Here is a 21433-nt window from a genome sequence, read left to right on the forward strand (position 1 = left end):
TCTAATTAAAGCTCCAAGGAGAAGGAAGAAGCATGTTCCTGATTTAACTGAGGAATTCAGTGAGGGTATTTTTACTAAGATGGAATTTATTCCAACAAATTAAAATTACTAATACTTAAAATCTTGCAGAAAATCCTGAAATCTCAAGGCATGATTCCAAACTCCACTCTCTTTGCTGTGGCTTGATTTACATCATTATGAACAAACAGATCAGGATCTGGTCACGGGACATGCATTTGTGCACAGTTTCCTATCTCTAAAGCATAAGCTGATTCTTTTCAGGATGTGACATTACATTTTAAAACATTATAATCCTAAAAAAGAAAACCACAGACTGCATTTTCAAAAATGTCTTGGTGACGTATTTTGTATCTTAGAATCATAGAATTATTAGGGTTGGAAGGGAACTTAAAGATCCGCTAGTTCCAACACATCTGCCAAGGGAAGGGACACCTTTCACTAGACAGGTTGCTCAGAGCTCTGTCCAACGTGACTTTGGACAATTCCGGGGATGGGGCAAACACTTCATGGGTTAACCTGTTCCAGTGCCTCACAAACCTCAGAGTAAAGAATTTCTTCTCACTATCTAATCTAAATCTACTTGTTTTCAGTTTAAAGCCATTGCCCCTTGTCTCAGCGCTAGATGCCCCTGTAAAAAGACCCCCCTCCAGCTCTCTTGTAGACTCCATCAAGTGTTGGAAAGCTGGAACAAGGTCTCCCTGTAACCTTCTCTTCTGCATACTGAACAAGCCTGTGAACTTGCTGAAGAAGCACTCAGCTCGATCATCAGTTATTGATAAAATGTTAAACAGGATTGGCCCCAGTATTGAATCCTGGGGTACATCACTACTGACTTGTCTCCAACCAGACTTGTGCTGGTGATTGCAACCTTCTGGGTCTGCCCATTCAGACAGGTTTCAATTTGCCTCACTGTGCAATTCTCTAACCTGTATTTTATCAGTTGTTCTGTGGGGATGTTATGGGAGAGTGTCAAAAACCTTACTAAAGTCAAGTTAGACCACATGACCTCTTTGAAATTCTGAATTTTCAGATCAAAAGCAAAATTTACACTTTCAAAAATTACTGTAAAGAAGCAAACAAAGAGGGGAATGAAAAATTTATGGAAGATCCAGGATTTGTCTTCAGCTATGACTGTAAACAAGACAGCTCACTGTTTGCCTTACTGTTAGTGGCAAGGCCACATGTTTTTGCATTTAGCGGTACCTTTTCTAGAATGAGACCCAAAAGCATTTTTCTCCAAAGAAACCTCATCATTCTTGATTAAATGTAGGATATGCAAGGAAAGCACCACAATCTGCATGCTGGCTGGCTGTCTTTGGTGGGACCAGACATGTTCTGAGGATGTCCACCTCCTTGAAATACCTGTATTACGCAGATCCTTATAGGGCCTGTATCTGATGATCAAAGCTGTTGGACCTATGTATGTGTTCACATCCTCAGTGGTAGACACTCAGGGCCACAATATATTCAAAGTTACTGCAGTTAAAGTAGCAACAACACTTCAGCTGGTCCAGAATGAAAGTATTCTTAGTTTACAAGTTAAGGAGATGCAATTAGCTCACCATGAGAGCAAAACATTTGTCACCAAATGACACAAGCAAAAACGACGGACCACAGCCTTGGTCACGATGAAGAGACTAATTTATTTTCTCTGACTCCAATCTTTTATAGTTCTCAAAAGGTGCCAGTGGATTGGAGGGTGAATGTGCCACCTCTCCAACGACACTGGACAAACTACCTGTACATCAAATTTCTCCGCCTCTATGAAAGAATGCAAAACAATAGGTTATTTACAGAAAGTTGTGTGAGAAAGTTCTCTACAAGAATGTAAACTCAGAAGGCTTTAGAAAACTCTTGATAACCAGGGCGACAAACATTGTCATGTTATTGTACCTTTGCTGAAAGTTAAGTGTGTGCACCAGAGACAATTACAATGGCTCATTTGGTACATAACTCTAACCAGACTGTGATTCCGAGTCCAAAAGCATCTAGGAAGTTTTGATGCCTTTTGTGAATTTATGTCATGTCAAAAGACCAGATTTTGGTTACAGATAACAGTTTTGTGCATGAATCGCCAAGACAAAATTGGGAGGAGTGGCTGATGTATGAGATGCTTACATGGTCACTCAAAGGTACCTGCATGGGCTGGAGAATTTGTCTGAGAGAAATCTTGTGGAGTTCAACAAGAAAAATTCCAGAGCTCTACATTTGGGCAGGAATATTGCAGTGAACCAGTGCATGCTGGAGGCTGACTGGCTGGAACAGCTCTGCAGAGAAGGGTGTGGGAGTCCTGGCAGACAATAAGCTGACCATGAGACAGTAAGATCTCACTGCAAAGGTGGCCAATAGACTCCTGGGCAACACTATGACAAGCACTGTCAGCATGCTGGGGAGGTGATATCTCTAAATACAGCACCTGTGAGGCCACACCTGGAGTACAGGGTCTAGTTCTGGACTCCCCAGTAGAAGAAAGAAATGGACTTACTGGACTTGGTCCAGCAAAGGGCCACAACTATGATGAAGGTTTTGGAGCATCTCTCACATGAGGACAGCTGGGACAGCAGGGACTGTTCAGTCTGGAGAGGAGAATGCTCAGTGACCTTAGTAATGTGTATAAACTGCTGATAGGTGGGAATAAGTACAGAGCCAGGCTCTTAGCAGTGGTGCCCAGAAACAAGACATGAGACAATAGTCAAAAATTAAAAAACATGTGAGATTTAATCTGAACACAAAGACACTGCTTTGTGTGTGTTGATTGACACAACCTGAATTTTTAGGTAACAAGGGAGGGTCACAGAAGTGGCTTCTGTGAGAAGTTGCTAGAAGCTTCCACCATGCCCGAAAGAGGCAATCTCTGATGGCTCTGAAGATGGACATGCTGCTGGCACAATTAGAGAGGTTGGTAACACCTCTGTGATGACATATTTAAGAAGAAAAGCAAAACAGCATGTGCAGAGTTTTTTCCAGTGGTGGCGATGAGCTGTGGCCACCGCCATCTCGACGCGGCCCAGGGTGGGCTTTGCGGGCCTGGTCGCCCCTAGCCGGGGCAGGACAGAGGTGGTGGTGGCTTTCCCTTCCCAGACCCTGCATGAAGAGAGACGTTGAATAGCGCCAGTGGCACGGCAGCCATCACCGCCTGTGCGATGGTGGCGGGGTCACCTGGCCAGCAGCGGAAACACAAGTGACTCGCCAACGTGGAACCTAGAAGAGATCAACATTGCGGCAGTGTGGGACCCTGCAGGAGTCTTTGAATTGGTAGAACTTGTTGACAATGGGACCTACAAGGAGCAGTTTTTCTTCTAATCAGAGAAGAGGAGGAAGAGGAGGAAGCGAGGACATGTGAGAGAAAACAACATGGTGGCATCAAGGTCAGTGATAACTTGAGGGGGAGGAGGTGCTCCAGGTGTCAGACCCGAGATGTAGACTGTGGTGAAACAAACTCTCCCCCTGTAATGCATGAAGTCCATGGGGGATACAGAGATCCACTTGCAGCCCATGGACTGTCAATGACACATTGACATTGTGTCATTCTCACCAAGAGATGCTCTGATTCTGACCTTGGCATATCCAATCATACAGTCATTTCTGTATTTGACTGTAATCTGTAAAATCCAAGCTTGTGTTAGTAGTTACAAGTGCAGTTTACTTATACTGGAACATTATCTATTAATGTTAAAAGCACAATATTTTTTTAACAGGATGATTCTTGTTTCCTCTGTAAGTGCTGGACAGATAGATTTTAAAAAATTAATTTAATTATTATTCTATTTCTGAAGACATGAGCCCAACTTCATTCACAAATAAAAGCTTGTTCAAAAAAAAAAGAAATGTCTTAGTCTTGGCAGCTTTTCCTGGATGGCCTGACACAGAGTAAGGTTCTCCTCACCTTTTCACACTAACAATTGTTTATCCTCCCTTCAGTCCTTTGGACATAACCCCTGACCATTTTGTGATATCATTTCTCACTCTGCCTTTGGCAGCTTTCCATTCTGGATCTTGCAGCTCTTGACATTCTCCATTTCAATTCTAACACTGGGTTCCTCTCACCCTACATTACAAGATATGAATATCTGGACATGAATATGTTGTCAAAGCAGAGGTTTTGTGGAGATGAAAAGGGACCAATGTGTCTTGATTCACTGCAAGAAGCTGAAAGAAAATAGTCACAATCCTTGTACCCTCAATAAAGAGAAGTTTACTTGGCTTTCCCTTTTTTGAAAAAAGTTATTTCTAAGGAAAGGCTGTTTGACGTTCAGTTCTGTCTCCTTGCTTTGGGCTTTCTCCACCAAATCTTTCCAAAGTTTTCTCTGTGTTAGCAAACTCTAGCAAATTCTATCAAACTGTTAGCAAATTCTAGCATTCAGGGCAGGGTTCCAGCCAACAGCTTGCTTGCTTTTCCCAGAAGATGGAAGTTTTGCTTCCCTCTTCCCTCTTCACTTCCTGGCCACACAGTCTCACATGCATTCGCTTGGTTCAAAGGAGTTTTCAGTTTTGGGGAAGTGGACTTGTAGAGGATTCAATGAATGCTAGAGCTCATGCAAGGTACCTCAGGGAAGTTTGCTGAGACCAAGGAAGTATAGGTCATGAATGTCCTCTTTTTGTGACAGTAGGCTATGAGATCAGCTCTCTCTTGCTTGTGAAATGGCATCATGAGACTGCTTATAATAGTTAACTCTACCTCAGAATATGCAGTTGCAGCTTTGGGCTTGCAATGTGCAACTGCTTAACCCACTTCTGAAAATAGGGAGAGAGAGATACAAGAATCTATAGATTTGCAAAGTTATTAGCTCACAGCTCTATATAAAGTCATAGATAATAATGCTAATCTTTCCAAATCTTTTCTCATTCTTATTATATAAAGAAAGAATTTAATCTAAAGGTATGAAATCTCTGTTTCTTGGTATAGAGTTCCATCAAGTTGTTTTTAGGGGTTATTTCCTTTAGAAAGAAAGCTAACCCACAATGTTAGTCCCATAAGCTAACAGTACATTTTCAGCCATACCTGTGATCATACTTGATATGATTAATGGCAGAATGATGAGTTTGAGCATTCTCATCAGCAGTTCCCCAGGAAATGCAAAGTAGACCTTATCCAAATTAGACAGATTGCCATATTCCCGTACCAGCACACCAATTCCAATACCTGAAAGGGATATAAAAATGTTACATAAATTAGATGTAGTTTATAATAGAGACATACGAGACAAGGAGAAAAAAATATCAGAACAAAAAGAGTAAGAAATAAACATATTTTCACAACTGTGGTACAACTTCCAAAGCAAATCAGGTAAGATCATGTACTTCCTTTTCTAATGATAAGCAAAGTAATAACACATAATTCTGAAACAGAATGTCTTTAGGTATATCTTTGGAAAAATCTGATTAGGTGCTCTGATTATCAGTCCAGTCCAGTACTGATTTTTACCCACCTTCACTAGTTCTAGAAGACCCATAACTGGCATTAAAAAAAATCAGTAGACTATATAAACACTACCAAACACTAAAGAGATATGGTGACATAAATACTTCAGATGATTTCTATTGGTGAAAATAAACCTACCCAGCAGCAACACTTTCAGTAATTGCTGCTCTACATAATTTGGAAAGAGTGTGACTGTAACCACTAAATTAATTTAATAACTTCCAGGAAACAGAACAACAAAAATACACTCTGCTCATTTCACACTCATTTCACAACACAACCGGCCTATAAATATCAGACTATAAATTCAATCAGTGATTGAGCCATGGTGCAAGGAACCTTTATACATCCTCTTATCTTTGGATTATATGAATTATCACATGAATATATCCCACATCTGAGACAAATCACAGATAAAAGTTCTACTGAAAGAAAAAAATCATGGGCCAGAGACAAAATTCTTCAGTTTGACAGGCAATACCTTTATTTTCCATTCCAACATGATTTTCAAATTAAAATGACTGTTACAGGAAATGTCTTGATCAGTGTCTAAAAAGCACTAGAACTGTTGTTTCACATAGAAGCTTTGTAATGCTTCAGTCCTGAATGAACAGAGATCAAGAGATCTAGTTTCTGACTGGATCCAATGAAAGAACAAGTCAGAGCTCTTCATCATCAAAATCAAGCTAAATGAAAATTAGAGCAGATTAAAAACCAAGTATTTCCTGTTAATAGAGATGGAAAATGAACCAGGTAACCTTCCAAAAAAATGAGCTGCTCTAGTCAACGATTAAGATTTCTGATCAAGGTCTAATCTCTGCCAGTGAATACAGACAGTTTGAATTCCTTGGAGCAATCTAGAATCTTAACAGCCTTGAAGATATTTGCAATATTATGCAAATAACCTTGATTAAAGAATGATAAGACACAATGATATCTATTTCTAATCTAGGGACTAAATTAGATGAGTTGAAAATATTTACTCTGGGCTTTTAGATAAGCCCAAGCAAGATAAAATTCCATTGGTAAAATGGTTACACGAATTGAAGTTAGTTGCTAAGGCTTTGATCCTGAAAGCACTAGAGTAAATAGCTGAATCTAACCATACAGGTAATTTCCATGTCTTCAGACAATTCATGCAATTTAGGGTAGACATTTGCTTAAATTGCAGCAAGACTGAACTGCATGTTTATGGCAAATTGTGTAATGCCACTTTACCTTCAGTAGGTATGACTAGGACATGTTCTAACCATCTACCTTTCATTCTGTATGATGACTGTCATATTTGACCAGATGGAATTCTGATTGTTGTATATCCAGCAGGATTACTAACAGGTAGAAAGGTTCACCCTTGCTTTAATTCTTGAGGGTTTTGTTTTCCACATCTTTAGATTTCATTACAAAAACTTCCCACATGCTCTCAAAACTATAGAAGGGTTTCCTTAAGATTTTCCATCTATATATACTTATACCTGTTCTGTTAGATTTTTTTGTTGAGGATATTATTTATCTAACGACAAGAGCTGAGAATAGAGTTTCAACAATCTCTTGACATTACATTATTGCTCTCAATTCCTTATTCATGCAATTTTTTTTAGCGGACAGAGCACTTATATCCATATTGACTTGTGTAGTATGCCAAACTACAGTAAAATGCAGCTACTTTTTAACTGCAGTTAGCATCTAGCATATACTGGTTGAATATATCATGGGAATATAAGAAATTTTATTTTGTAACAGTAACAAGAGAAGATTAGAAATTTAGAAGAATAATCTTGCTGTTGTACAGGAAATGGACATATGTAGAACTTTTTGAGCCTCATCTCAATAACCAAGTTTAACTTAGAAATTTCTTCTGGGAATTATAACACACAAAAAGAAGTGTGGTTTAGCATAAACACATTTCACATGGTAACCACCGCTTTTAACATCACATTGATTACAGTAGCCCTAAGTAGAGACAAAGTGTTATAAAAAAAGTGTTCGAAAACCCTTCAAAAAGTGTTTTTTGAAGAGCAAAACGTCACTTTTCCTACTTGCTCTCTTAATCTTTCTTGTTTCAACCACTCCACCTTTCTTCTCGTCCATGATAAATCGGTTTTATTTATTTTCTATCTCTTCTCTTTGCTTTTCCTTCTTGCCCACATGGCTAAGTTAGGTTATAACTTTTAGCACAAGAGCAATCCTTTACTTGCAAGTCAATGACACATTCTGCTTAAACTCCAGATTTCTGCAATATTGGGCAGATGTGAAGAATGATGGTGGAATAAACGGTACAATCCCATATCTTTAATTTAAATTTTTAAGGAAAATATATCCTTGTAACTGTGCATAGTACAGCACATGCTGTATAGCATGGTGTCTATGTTTCCTCTCCCAGCTACCAAGACAGCAAGTGAAAGGTGCAGTCAGGATCCCTGAGATTGTGATGCACAATGAAGGCCACAGGACAATTCTCCTGTCTCAACCCAAATGAAACAACACATGCCCTAACTCCTTGCTACTGTTCTCCCAGGCAGCACATACGGTTTTTATAAGCTTGGTAACAGACAGGCAATCCTTCAAAGAAAGGGTTTAAACAAAAATGAGGCAAGTGAGGGGTGAGGATGAGAAGAACAACAGAAGAAAAACAGAGTATAAGAAAATCACTGAATATAAGCACACCAAGTGAAATCCATTGGCACCCAACTTTCAGGGTGCCCCAGCTTAAAAAGCTAGAGGGAATGCATGTTTCCTCTCTAGAGGATGAGCCATTTTTCATTGTGTTGCCCAGAAAAAGGGCAGCAGAAAGTGTTGCAAGGGGTTACCTAGCACCTGCAACTGGCTCCACTGTATGTAGCACTAGATCCATTACATCTGCCAAGCCTGAGGCTTTCCAGGACCTAGGAGACGATGGCTGTGTGTAGTAAGGTGGCAGAACCAGTCTTGCCTGTGTATGTAAGTTCAGTGAGTCCACCACAGAAATTAGGTAAAATGTGTCTTGGGAGACTATTATGTTGAGGTTTCTGTCTATCTGCAAAACAACTTCTGTGACATCTGGATATCTGGTGAACAGTAATTTACTGCAATCTGATCTAAATCTGGAGTGTTTCTTTGCATATTGCTATTCTTTCTGAAATGTTATCTAAGGAAAAAGGTAAATTCTTTGTATGGGAACGATTATAGGGCTACTACATTTTTCTGCAAGTAACTTGCTGCAGTTCATGACACAGATTTGGAAATGAGTAAGAAACCTACACATACTCTGTTCAAAATACTGGCATAATGTCCGGGCTCAGTTATACTAGTAGACATGGGGTGTGTCACAGATTGTCCTAAAGCTATTGTAAACTTGTAAAAATGTGCTGGCCATTCAGAAGCCCCCCAAGCAACTCATCGGGGAGACCATTTACAATTTTTCAGGAAGTGATAGCTAAACCCTGAAGCCTTTTTTGTGAGGTAAACAAAACACAGATTTTGAAGACTCAGAAACCCTGAGTATCTGAATCTGTTCAGGATATGCAGTATGACATTACTATACTTATTTGCTTTACATCATTACTATTGTGGGTTAGTTGCTCTTCAGAACCTGATTACATCTCTGATAAGAATATTGTATGATAGCATGCCCCTTTACTTTCTTTACCTTCACAGGTGGAACAACTCACAATTTAGAAACAGATAACCAAAGTCCACACACAGACATGCCTGCTTCTGTTTCTCACTGAAAGAGAATATTAAACAGAAAAAAAAAAGTTATGTAACAGTTGGGACTCCCTCATGTTATTTATGTTAATAGATGAGAACACTGGTTTGGGATATACAGTTTCAATTGACAGGGAGTTCTCCACCAGTGTGCATGACACTGAAGAGACAGCATATCACCTTTACCTCACGCTGACTTTATTATGTGAATGATCCTTAGGAATGAACCATAAAGGCAATGAGAAAAGGAATCCAGCATATATTTTTGTAGAACTAATAATCTGTTTTGTAAAATTATCTGTTCTGTAGCACATGCAGCACTCTGAAAAAAAAAAGCTGTGGTATTTATTTTTCCTCTTTTCTTAAAATTTCGTAATATGGAAACTCCTTCTCACTGAAGCAGAGTTAGTGACCCTGCCTAATGCTGATAGACAGAGTGGGAATTATAGGAATTTTTCTTTGACACAGCCCTGAAAGAAGAAAAAAAGTCACATTGTTCAAACCTGGTATTATTTAATTGTACCATAGCAATATCTATTGTGCTAATAACTAAGTGATTAAGCGCTTCATAATTTCACATTATATGCTGCACAGACACGACAGACTAAAACAATGACTTCTATCATTTTAGTGAGTCTTAACTGGATTAACCTCAGAGCAGTTGATTCATAGAACTGAAAAGGTCAGCAAACAAAGTTCACTGACTTGATTTCAAACACAATATGAACTATTCAATATAAACATGTCAAAGTGCAGCACAGGCAGGAAGGAGTTCTGCAGTGTGATATATTCTCAGCCTTTAGCAATATTTTATAAACTGATTTTGTCTGTTCTCTCCATAGAGTTTCTTTTACCACTGGCTGTCTCTTAGTGCAAAGAAATACAGTGCCAACTACAGAACACTAAAAGAGAAAGTGTGGAAGAATATATTACAAAGGCTTATCATATTATTTCAGCTCTTTTTGCATTATTTTAAATACTTGCTAATGTTATACATTTTACTGTTTTACACTCTACCTTCCAATAAACATACTGATGTTGATTGAAGAAAGAGGATTCTTGGAAAAACTGCAGGCAACCACTAAAGTATAAGAGTTCCGGGGTGTAATTACAAGGCAACTAATCTTAACTCTATCATTGCTTGTGTTAGCCAGACTACCAGCTTGTTTACAAAGACATGTGAAGAAAAGTTCTCTCAGAAATCTTCCAGAAGAGAGTTTCCATATCAGCTCTTGGTTTACTGAAGAATATTTAGTAGCAATGTATAAGAGAATGACTTGTTCTCTGCCATGGTGAGACCCCCTAATGCTCTCTGATTATCCTGTTGAGGTTGCAGTGGTTGTAAATTCCTTCACACAAGTAACACATTGTCATATGACTGCAGTGTGAGAAAAGTTCAGGTAGGCAGTGACTCCCTGTGAAGGACCTTCAGGAATGAAGGCAAGGTGGAATGCTGGTCAGAGGGGGAAAAATCAGCTTCTCCAGTGTCGGTGTACTCCCTTTACTCACAGTAGGTTTGAAGGCTACAGCAAACAGCAAACCCACATAACTCTTGCTACTTTCTGTGCTGATGAAGCCTGGAACAGGGCTGATAACATAGGGCAGCCTGTAGCAGTCACCACTAACACAGAGCAGCCTCTCTGCTATGCAGCCCTGCAAAGGCACACCTCATCCTTAGTCAAAGCAAGGGCAGTTAGTTGACTCAGCCAGGAAAAGGGAAATAGTGGGCTATTTTCCTGTGACTATGTGACCACAGTTCTGCTGAATCTGAACCAGTACTCCCTCCAAACATGCAGAGGGCTAACCAGCTTGATTACTTAACAATGTCTTCTACTGGACTCTGGATTTCCTCTCCTTTATCCAAATAGAGTGTTGATGAATCCCACATGCACATATCTTCCAAATATTTTCCATGTGCAGATGCAACTTCCTTCAGAGAAAGCCAAGAAAAAAATATACAGGTGAAGCAAGAAGTGCTTCATTTAGACTGTGCTTCTTCTAGCTAAAACTCTTGTACTGAATCTACCACTGTAAAAATAAACTAAGTTGTACCAGAGATAAGATTTTTTTCTTTCACAGTTTGCAACAACTTGTTGACTTACTATGTTTGTGAAGTACTGTGCTTATAACCTTAACATAAAAATTTATTTATTTTATAAGCAAGGTCATGTCATAAATTAAACAATCTGGGGAAAATGACAATTTTGTCCCAGCAGCTATGCAACCTACATTTCTTTATAAATTTGGATACATCCTGGTGAAAGCACCTGTTCTGTTGGGAAATACTGTGTGAAACTCATTAAGGTTTCAGGAAAAGTGAATTCAGTGTCGAACACACACGAAGGAGGACTATAGTGTAATTAAAAAATTAAGAGCCTACCTTTTGAGAGGAGATGAAAGAGCTTAGTTTGTCCACCACGGATTAATGAGGTAGAAATACAGAAAATTTCTACTAGTGTTGGAGAAATACTACTAGTGATGGAGCAATATTTTTATTGGATGCATAGTGAAACAACACTGATTTGTTTCCAAAATTTATAGTGGAAATTTTAAGGCTTTCAACCAACAGATCGAAGAATACAGCTTCCTAGGAGGATGTAGAGCATCGAATAGCCTATCCAGCTTTATGATGGAGCATGCCATGTAACAGAATTTTATCTACAATGGTGTAACCCAAAGCAGCAGAGGCCAGATATGATAAGCCAGGGGGTATCCTTCTATCTCTATTCCTGTACTTTACAGTAAAAGTGAAAGGTAACCTGACAACAGTAACTTGTCTTTCTTCCTTTGCAGACCTTCCTTATGACCCCTTTCTGATATCACTTCTAAAACCAATACCCTTCTCCTTCATCTCATCCATCTATGATGTGTGAGCCTTCTTTAATTATGCTGTCATCCAGACATGTATAGGTCTTAATGCTTCCACAGTGTCTCCAAATGCACGACAATTTATAAAGCAGTGCTTTGTTTAGACCCCTTTCTCAGTTGTTTCAGAAATTAATGTCTCCCAGTTATAGCATATGTTTTGCTTATATGGCCTAACACACTGCAGTGCCATGAGCACCATTACAATGCCACACAGAAAAACCAAGAATTTCACACCCTTCCTTATAAAATCCCACTGATTTTCTGTTCTCTTTCCACAATGTTTTGCTTGATATCCCAAAGCTGTATAAGCACCTTTGTATATGGATAACCCAAGAGATATTAGCTCAGTAGAGTACATCAGGAGAAATGCATCTTTATTTAAAATTCCTAAAACATGCAAGAAACTAAATGGTTGGAAGTGGTATAAGAAAGGTGAAAGGCTAGTAACTGGAAATATCTGCCAGATTCTAACCCTTGTTATTGCTTCTTTGATGAGAGAATGAGAGAAAAGGACAGTAAACAGGACATTCTGTTCTAGCTCTCCCCTTGCTGGAAGAGCAATGGAATGATTGTGACTGAGATAAGCAGAAGGAAAGGCAATTTAGTGGACACTAAAGATAGATAGATAGTAACATGCAGAAACATTGTTATTCTGAAACGAATGAAGACATCAGAGCATTGAGAAATCAGATATATGACCCAGAAAATTAGCTCAGATTAAGTAAAACCAGGTTGTTTACCATTCCAAAAGCATGAAAGGACCAAGAAATGTGAAATGCTAACTCAAATACAGCCCTGATCTTCAGATGTGATACAGATGTGTTCTCACTGCACAAGATAATATTGTGGGACTGTAAGTACAAATCCTATGGGGAATTCGTAGGAAAAAAAAAAAAAAGAAGACTTCCGAACAGTGCAACTGCTGTTTGTTGTGAGTAGTCTCAACCTGAACATTATCTTTTTTGATGGAGTGTATAAGATGAAAGTGTCTTTATGCTTTGTTTCTAAAATGTAAATATAAAAGAAAAGAAATTTTTGCAATTACATTGTCATATCTTCCCTTAAATAATATTGTGAAATTGGACACAGTAAATATTTTCCTGATACTAATACTGACGTTCTTGCTTCAAATGTAAAAATAATATTGATAGACTTTGGTAGTTTGGGGACTTTGCAGAGTGTAAATGGACATTAGGCTCACCCTTTCTAAAGATTTAAAAATTCAGCTCTAGTGATAGTTTCACTTCACTCTCATAAAGTGAAACCTAGAGACTGTGTTAAAACAAACAATAAAATAGGAAAAGTCTACATGCCAGAAGAAGAAATAAAAGATGGGTTTTCTTTGCTTCAAAACAGTTCAAGAGAGGCATCATGCTTAACTTCAATTACCTTTGAACTCTTTCATTGGCTGACTTCCTGGCTTAGAGCATTTTTGATCTTCAGTGGCATGTGAAACTCTCAGATGTAATTATCTGTCATTCCACATTTTACTTTCCATTGTTAAAATTAAATTCAGACATTTTCTCAGAATTGCTGTGTTTCATACATTTCTGAAGAGATCCCATGCTATATCAAACCGTTGACAAGCGTTACAGAGAAATACAGATATAAGAATCATCACTGTCTACAGAGGCATAAAAAGTCACACATATCATCTATGCTGTTCTGAGGCACAGCAAGAAGAAAACAGTCTTCTTTTAAATTTCCACACTACCACAGTTGATTCAAGATATCTGGTCTTCATTTTTTATAAATTCCAAATTAATAAAATGCTATGCTTCAGAATTCAAGAAAGAAATTGAATGCTTGACTTACAACTATACTTGTCAGAAACAAAGCAATAATTCTTTTGCTTTATTATATTCCCTTTATTCCCCAAGAACTTCTTTCTTGCTGTTTTGCTAGTGTATTACTAGAGACTATAAATCTGCTTCATTGTTTGGAAACTTACCACTGTACTGTGCAAGCAAGAAATGGTACTGAAGACAGTCGCTAAATTAAGCTAAGAGGCTACTTTTTGATAAGAGTACAAGGAGGGAGAAATGGAAAATGGTGAAACCTTACTTCATATCAAAAATGGGCTTTTGCTATTTAAATTGATTTGCTAGAGACAGAAGCAACTTACTGTCAGAAAGAGTTAATAGGTTTTTGGGGTTTAGAGGCTGCAGTCAACATTTGCAAAAAAACCTCAGGAATATGGTGAGATCCCTGAATTCAAGTGGCCTTCTGCATAAGGAAAGACCATCAACAGAGTGATAACTTACTAATTTTTTTGTGGTTGTCTTCACCCTATGGGACATTCATTCTTGTAGGAACGCACTGGTGGGCTTCCAGAATTCCTGTCTGGAATCCAGAATTCCTGCTATTAAAACCAGCTGTCAAGTCCCCTCGTGTCCAATTACAGAGGGAGCACAGCCCTTCATTTAGCAGGTGTGAATGGACCTGACTTGTATAGAAACAAAGAAATATTCTTAAAGTGAGATATTACTACTTAATATTATAATATAAAATAATAACTTCCATTAACATTATAGAGAATAAAGGCATATAAACTGCTAGGGGGTATCATAAAACACAAACCAAAGATTCAGTGGCTAGAGCACTTACCAAATCCTGGTAAATAATTATAGTCACAATACTCAAAGTTTCTGCAATGCTGGTGTTACAACAGGAACTATGCATATTTTAATCTCCCTCTCAAATGCAGGCAGAAAAGGAGGTCTGATGCCAGCCCGAATCTTTCAACAATGGACCTGCACAAGCAAAGCATCTGATCCTGCGGAGACTGAATAAATTCACTTCAGGGGTGGAAAAGTAAGGTGTTTAGGCATGCTCCAGCCTCAGTACCTGACCCTCGCCCTCTCTTTTACTCCATCCCTGCCTTACATCACCGCTTGCTGCAGCCCGCGTTTTTGCGCGTTCACTGGCCACCCGGTCCAGGCTCTCCCTGAGCCACCTCGGACAGCTCCCGCCGCCCCTGCGCCGCCCACCCGGCTTCCGGCACTGCACGAAGGTTCCTTTTTCGTGGCGTCTGCTGTGTACAGCGTAAGGACCATGTACATATGTGAAGAGGAGAACGATGGAGGAAGATAACGTCAGAGCACAAAAGTGTTTATTGCTGCCTCTCACTGAGACTGCACTGGCACACCCCTGATGAACAAAGGGCTGAAGAAAGGACATCTGCCATTCACAGTCTCCGGTGCCATTAGCTTCCTCCTTCTTTATCAGTCTCAACATTGCATTTCTCACGTTTCCACATGAACACCTGAACAATTTCAGTGTCCCACTGTGCTGTTGAGAAAAGCCCAATCCCAAGTCACAGACAAGCTCAGAGGTATCTTAAGTTCCGAATATGTTTAGGAAGTGACAGACACTCCATTCGGCGATTAAAAACAAACAAACAAACAAACAAACAAAAACAAAACAAAACAAAAACCCCAAAAAACCCCAAACAAACTACTTGCAAACTTAGGTGAATTGAATCCCTCAGAATAATCTTTCCCAGACACAAAGCTGCTAATAGATTTCAAAATTACCAGTATATAAAGAATTTGCAACTTGTGTATAATTTCTGAGAATGTAAAAATTATCTTGGCTCTAGTACAGCATGCTACAGCAACTCAGTGCCTTGGACCATATGTACACAGATCACCTACACTTTAATTTCCATGGTAAAAAAAAAAGCTGTTGTGCTGAAGAACTGCACAGTACTACAGGCCATCAGGCCATGACACACAGAAGAATGAGCAAGTATTTACACATAATCAGCCTTTTACTTTCATGACTGGTCTGTGTTGCAGCAGTGGCCTTGGAGACAAAGTGATGACAAAAGAGAAACACTCTCTGAGAAACCTGTGAAGTATGACTTAAACTCTCCGTATGCAATTGCCCTTTGGACACCTGTTTCAGGGTGAGTAATTTTCAGGGATATTTCTGGTTTATTTTGCCTTGACTGTATAATCTGGAAACAATGTAACTTTCTATAGAAAGGGCTTGAAGCAAATTGACTTGTAAACTACTTTTGTTAGCTCAGTTGCTTTGGGCTCAGTAAGGCCAGTAGAACAAAAAGACGCAAGATGCCTCATTTTGCAGGTATTTGTGTGAGGCTGCTGCTCTCCTGGTTATACATCTTCACATCAGCTTGGTGGCCTTAAGTTGACTCTCTTCTAAGGCAAGGAAAATAACCACTTGCAGCTCAAATTTTGTTTTCTTTGAATATACATTCAGGTGTTTTCACCCAAAAGATATGACACTCCAGGTATTTTGTGTACACATTTTAAATTGCACACACACACCCCCCCCCACTATGAAAGAAATTCTGGTATTTTTGAAAATGGTAAGGACAAGCAAAGGGTTGAACGCTTAAGATATAGCATAAAATAATACTCTTGAAGGAATAAGTGCTTGGAATTCTGAGGGGCTTCTCTTTCTGTCTTTTTTCTGAGCTGCACACAAGTAATCAGGAAAACTTTTCAGCTTAGTAAGGGTACTAGCAAAGGTAAGCATATTTTGATTGAAAGCTGAACATGGCTCTGATGATGAGCAAAAATCACAATTCCACATGATAGTGTAGGAATATCAGATATTTTGCAGGACAGCTGGACAGCTTTCACAGCATATTTTCACAGCTTGATGCAATTACTTCCATACACCTCTGAAAAGCCTATTTTCTTCTTTCAAAATGATGTGCCACTCTTCTGCTCATAAATGCTAAATTGTTCTTCCAAACTAACTAGATTAACAAATCTCAGATCAATTTCCCAGGGTATATTAAAAAAGAATGACTATGTAAATTTAATTATGAAGGGTTTATGGACTCTAGGTGTATTACAAACTTTCCTCATGCTGTAGTAAAACAATAATATATCATTTAACTCCATCTTTACAAGGGTTTCACTGTTCTTCTTGTGTATCTCACTTCACCCTTGAGAAATACTGGAAGTGCTGCAGATACACAGGTCCTTGCAAAAGGTAATTTGGTCCAAGGCTCACAAAATTACTATGAAGACTCTCTTTGACAGTATTATAGAGCTCCCCTGAGTTATGGACTGTTAATTACAGTGTAGCAGGCAGAGAAGCTGAAGGACACAGCAGGTGTTGGGAGCCTGTCCTCTCACTGGGAATTGCTATTGGGTATTAGGGGAATTGGGGTCAATTGTCCTCACAGCTCCTGCATTATCATACATTGTGGCTCAGAGAAATTTAATTTCAGAATGTTGCATCTGTAGAATCACCTCACACTCTTTAATTCTAACTACAGACACTGAAGATAATAAGAGGGGAATATTTCTTAACCTCTTCTGTAAATTGGAAGTAAGTACGCCAACTCCTGGAAGAGTACCTGACAGGAGTATGCAAAAAAGCAATTGTACACATGCAAACACAGACACATAAACACACTCCTCCAGTTGTTCAGTCAGATTTTCAAAGCAAGGCCCTTATCTTAATATTTTTGAACGAGGTAAGAAAAATCCAGAGATCTGTCAAATACTGAATGTATTGAGGAAACCACACATGTCTATGTAAGCACAGTTCTGATTACAGCTGATAAATAACTGGGAGGAATTCCAAAATAATAATTATCTTCTGAACAAATTTGCACCGAAATAGGCATGGTCCAGCCAAAATTCAAATTAGCAGAAAAGTCATCTGAAAGAGACCCAGACAGCAAGTTAAGGAAGTATTTATAGCACCACTTCTCTACAGGAGAAAAAAAGTGAACGAGGCTTTCCAAATAATAACCAGGAGAAAATTAAATAAGGTGTGCAAATAGGGCCAAAATTACGCCCTATGGAGAAACCTCTTCATCTAAGTAACTTGATGCATTTTCTTTGCCCTCTCTGACCACTTATCCTTAGTGAGATGGCATTCAATTAGTTTTTCCTTCACAAACTTGTTGACGTACAGGGGATAAATCCTGCTATCTTTACAGTGATGGTTCTGAAAACCTCTCTGAAAGCTGGATGGCACTTCCAGACGTTTCACCCCTGAAAACCTCTCTGAAAGCTGGGCGGCATTGCCAAACTCTTCCAACTGCACCGCTCGCTTGGGCCACCAGCAGCTCCACAAAGCCACCTCCACCGCTCTCCAGCCCTGCAGCCTCCCTCGGCGGGGCTGCCACCTGCAGAGCAGCCATAGGCAGGGGCCGCCTCCCACCATGAGCTGCAGAGGCCAACCCGGGGCACAGCCCGCCCTGGGGACCCGCAGTACGGAGGGCTCACAGCCCCCGGCGCCCGTGCGCTACTCCACACGGCGGTCTCGCCCCGCCGGTCGCTGACCTTTGCCGCACGGGCCGGCGGGACGCGCGGAGGAGCCGGCCCGGCCGGGAGGGCCCCGGGCCCCCGCTGCCGACCCGGCCGTCCGGGGCTGCGAGCGCCGCGTCCCCCCGCGCCCAGCCCCGCTCTCGCCCGACCGCCGCGGCACCGCGACACTGCGCGACTGTTCTCCACGGCCGCGGCGATGCGGGGGAAGAGCAGCCGGCCGCCCTCGTCCGCCTTTCGCGTGGGTCGTTAGCACGGCCCCGCGCCGCCCAGCCCGGCCCTGCGGCCGCGCAGCACACCTCGCCCCGCCGCGGGCCCCAGTCGGGTGCCGCGCCACCCCTGCGCCCGGCAAGGCCGTACCGTGCCGGCAAGGCCGGGCGGGGGGGCGGCGGCGCCGCGCTCCCTGCCTGTCCCCGCGCTCACCCGCCAGCACGGCGGCCACCGTGCTCAGCAGCAGCCAGTTCTTCCTCACGAAGCTCGGGCAGAACAATCCCTTCTTGATCGCCTTCGCCATGGCGGGGGTCGGCGGGGCTGGGGCGGTGAGCGTCGCGCGGAGCCGAGCCGAGCCGAGCCGCCTGCCTGCGCACCGCGGGGCTGCGCGCCTACCCCGGGGAGGCGGAGACGTCGCGCTTCACCTGGCAACCGGAGAGCCCGGCCCCACGCCCCGCCCCTCGCTCGGCCGGCCCACCTGCCGGCCAGCACACCCAGCTCCTGCTGAGAATATTGGAGGCAGCCGATACAGAAATGTCTTCTCAGTTCCTCCCCCCGGGAATTGACCCTGGTAGGCTTAAATACCAAAATAGCGAAGGAGCGTTTATCTCTTGTGCAACTCACCGGCAATGGTCTCCTTCTCCTTCCCCACCATAAGGTTGATTAAAGCATATATAATATTTGACCCAGTTTCCTGTGGGTCTGTGGTTTTCCATATGTCTATAAACGTGCTGATTTTGATTGTCAAACCTGTAGTAAGCCCAACCAAAACCTGCCATTGTCTTGCTGAATGACATGGGCAGAGCAGAATGAAAGTTTAATTTATCTTATTTAATTGCACTTGATATCATCCATTTCCAATCATACACTACTAAGGTTTACCTATTTCTATCTATAACAACTGGGTAATTAAGGCCTGAAGGAGATCAGCAAAATTGCAATTGAAACCTTGTTACTTTGCTCTTCACATGAACCGGGCTGTGCTGTGTGACAGCCTGGAGAAAGAGACAAGTATGTACCTTGCTGAGTCAGGTAGGAGCACTGAAATCCACCTGGATGCGAAGCAAGAGCTGTCATCAATCTCAAGTGTTAAAACCTGGACCTAGCTGCATAAATTCATACAGAGACACCTAAAATTGTCCATATTCTTCAGATGTGTAGAACAACTGCAGTAATTTGTTTGCATCTGTCATCAGGATAATTTAATTTAAAAAATAAGAGGAAGCTCAGTGGTGGAAAGGAAACAGATAAGTAAATATCATATTAATTAAATTAAGTCATAAAATGTGTCAGACCTCTTAAAAGGAAGGCTGGCACACTACCATGTTACAAGCTACAACAAAGCAAAACAAAAATAATTAATGCAAAGAAATGGTAAGAAACAACATGACTATGCTTAGAATTTGGTATGGAAATGTCACAAAGTAGGAGTGGCACTAAAGAGATACATGAAGAAAAATGCACACTGGGTTTCAGGGTGGGCAAGATCAGGCATACTTTGTGCAGAAGATCTCTGACTTTGGATCTCATTGCCACAGGGTATAATTTTTTTTATCATTGTTTCCTCTCATATATACTTGGAGTCTCAGATGTTGCTTTCAGTAAGTCAAATGTCTGATCTGCCCTAGGAGGTGGTGAATTGGTGTCTCTCTAGACAGTAAGAACAAAATGATTGGCAAGATGATTGGCAAGACACCTTCAGAATTTAGGCCTTCCTTTTATTTTCTCTCTATTCACCTTCTCACATACCCCTTCTTACAACTTACTCTGCTTCTCTTTTGAGCTGTTTCGGTGAGCTAGGGGAAATGATTCCAATTCAGTTCCTGAAGACTAGCTAAAATAAGGTTAGAATTTATTTATTTCTCTATTAAGGTTTTGTATTTCTCTTAATACTAAAGCATTAAATATCCTTTTTTTTCACATTAAGGATTTCATAGTACCTTCTTCGTAGATCTAGAATTATCTGCAGCATTCTTAGGACAGAAAAAATGACCTTCTGCAGGTACAAAACAATGTGATTGTAGCTGATATATTTTTTCCTGAAGCTTGCAATACCTTAAAGGAATTGCACAACCTTAGAAAAAGCAGAATACAATTATGCTTTACAACTTGGGAAGGCTAGAGATAGATCTTATTTTTGTGTTCTGAAACAGCAAGGCAATATATATTGAATAATACTGAAGATCTCTATTTACATTTTGTTTCCTGTTACAGTACAATGTTCTATTATTTTCTGCTAGTGTTTTGTCCCTAAAAATATTTAAGGAAAAAGGTATGCCAAAATTCTAGGCTTTTTTCCTTAATAATTGTCTTTATTTTTTTAATTTCATCAAAAGTAATTCCACAGCCTTGACCTCAAAAAAACCCAACCAATCAACCAAACAAACAAACAAAAAACCAAAAAAAAACCCCACAAAGTTGATAACACAACACCCATAGAAAATTAAAGAAGGGTTTAAAAAAATTAGGCTGGTGAAATAGGGATGTTTTAAACATCCTGATGACCAAGCTGGTTTTAATTTAATTTTCCTATTATAGAATGATGGACATTGGCTTTGATCCTGGATGCAGAGTCAAGCTGGCAGTTTCTGTAAAGGGAGCTATAAATTAAAAAACCCAACATCACAGAAAAAGTATCCTAATAAAATGGAAAAGAAATGTAGCCCAAGCCCATGGATCACTCTTGAAATGTTGAAATTATTCTAAAAATTAATTAATCTATACAAAAAGACTAAAACACATAATTCTTTGCGAGACTACCTGCTTGTACACCTAGTAAGTGCAGCTACTGAGCAAACATAAATCTATAATCTGTTTAAAACATTTTTATCTTTGTCTGATTTCGAGACATCCTGGAATCATTATGAAATGAATAGATTGCATTTATGAAAAAAAATTCAATACACTCTTATCTGTAAAGATTATAAGAATATATTTTGTAGCTATATTGATCACTGTTACAAAGTTG

At 40.2% G+C, this 21433-nt stretch overlaps 1 protein-coding gene across 1 annotated transcript in view; it reads right to left on the bottom strand.

The window, feature by feature from the left end:
* SLC1A1 (solute carrier family 1 member 1) overlaps positions 1-19145 on the bottom strand; it is a 49501-nt gene extending 30356 nt beyond the window's left edge. Inside the window, exons 1-2 of the mRNA XM_053969127.1 lie at positions 18679-19145; positions 5024-5164 (exon numbers count right to left, since the gene is read on the bottom strand). Coding sequence (XP_053825102.1) covers positions 5024-5164; positions 18679-18769 — 232 coding nt within the window. The 5' untranslated portion in view covers positions 18770-19145. The remainder of the gene's footprint in view (positions 1-5023; positions 5165-18678) is intronic.
* Positions 19146-21433: the final 2288 nt, after the last annotated feature.

This window comes from Vidua chalybeata, chromosome Z, assembly GCF_026979565.1.
Source record: "Vidua chalybeata isolate OUT-0048 chromosome Z, bVidCha1 merged haplotype, whole genome shotgun sequence".
Taxonomy (NCBI): Eukaryota; Metazoa; Chordata; class Aves; order Passeriformes; family Viduidae; genus Vidua; species Vidua chalybeata.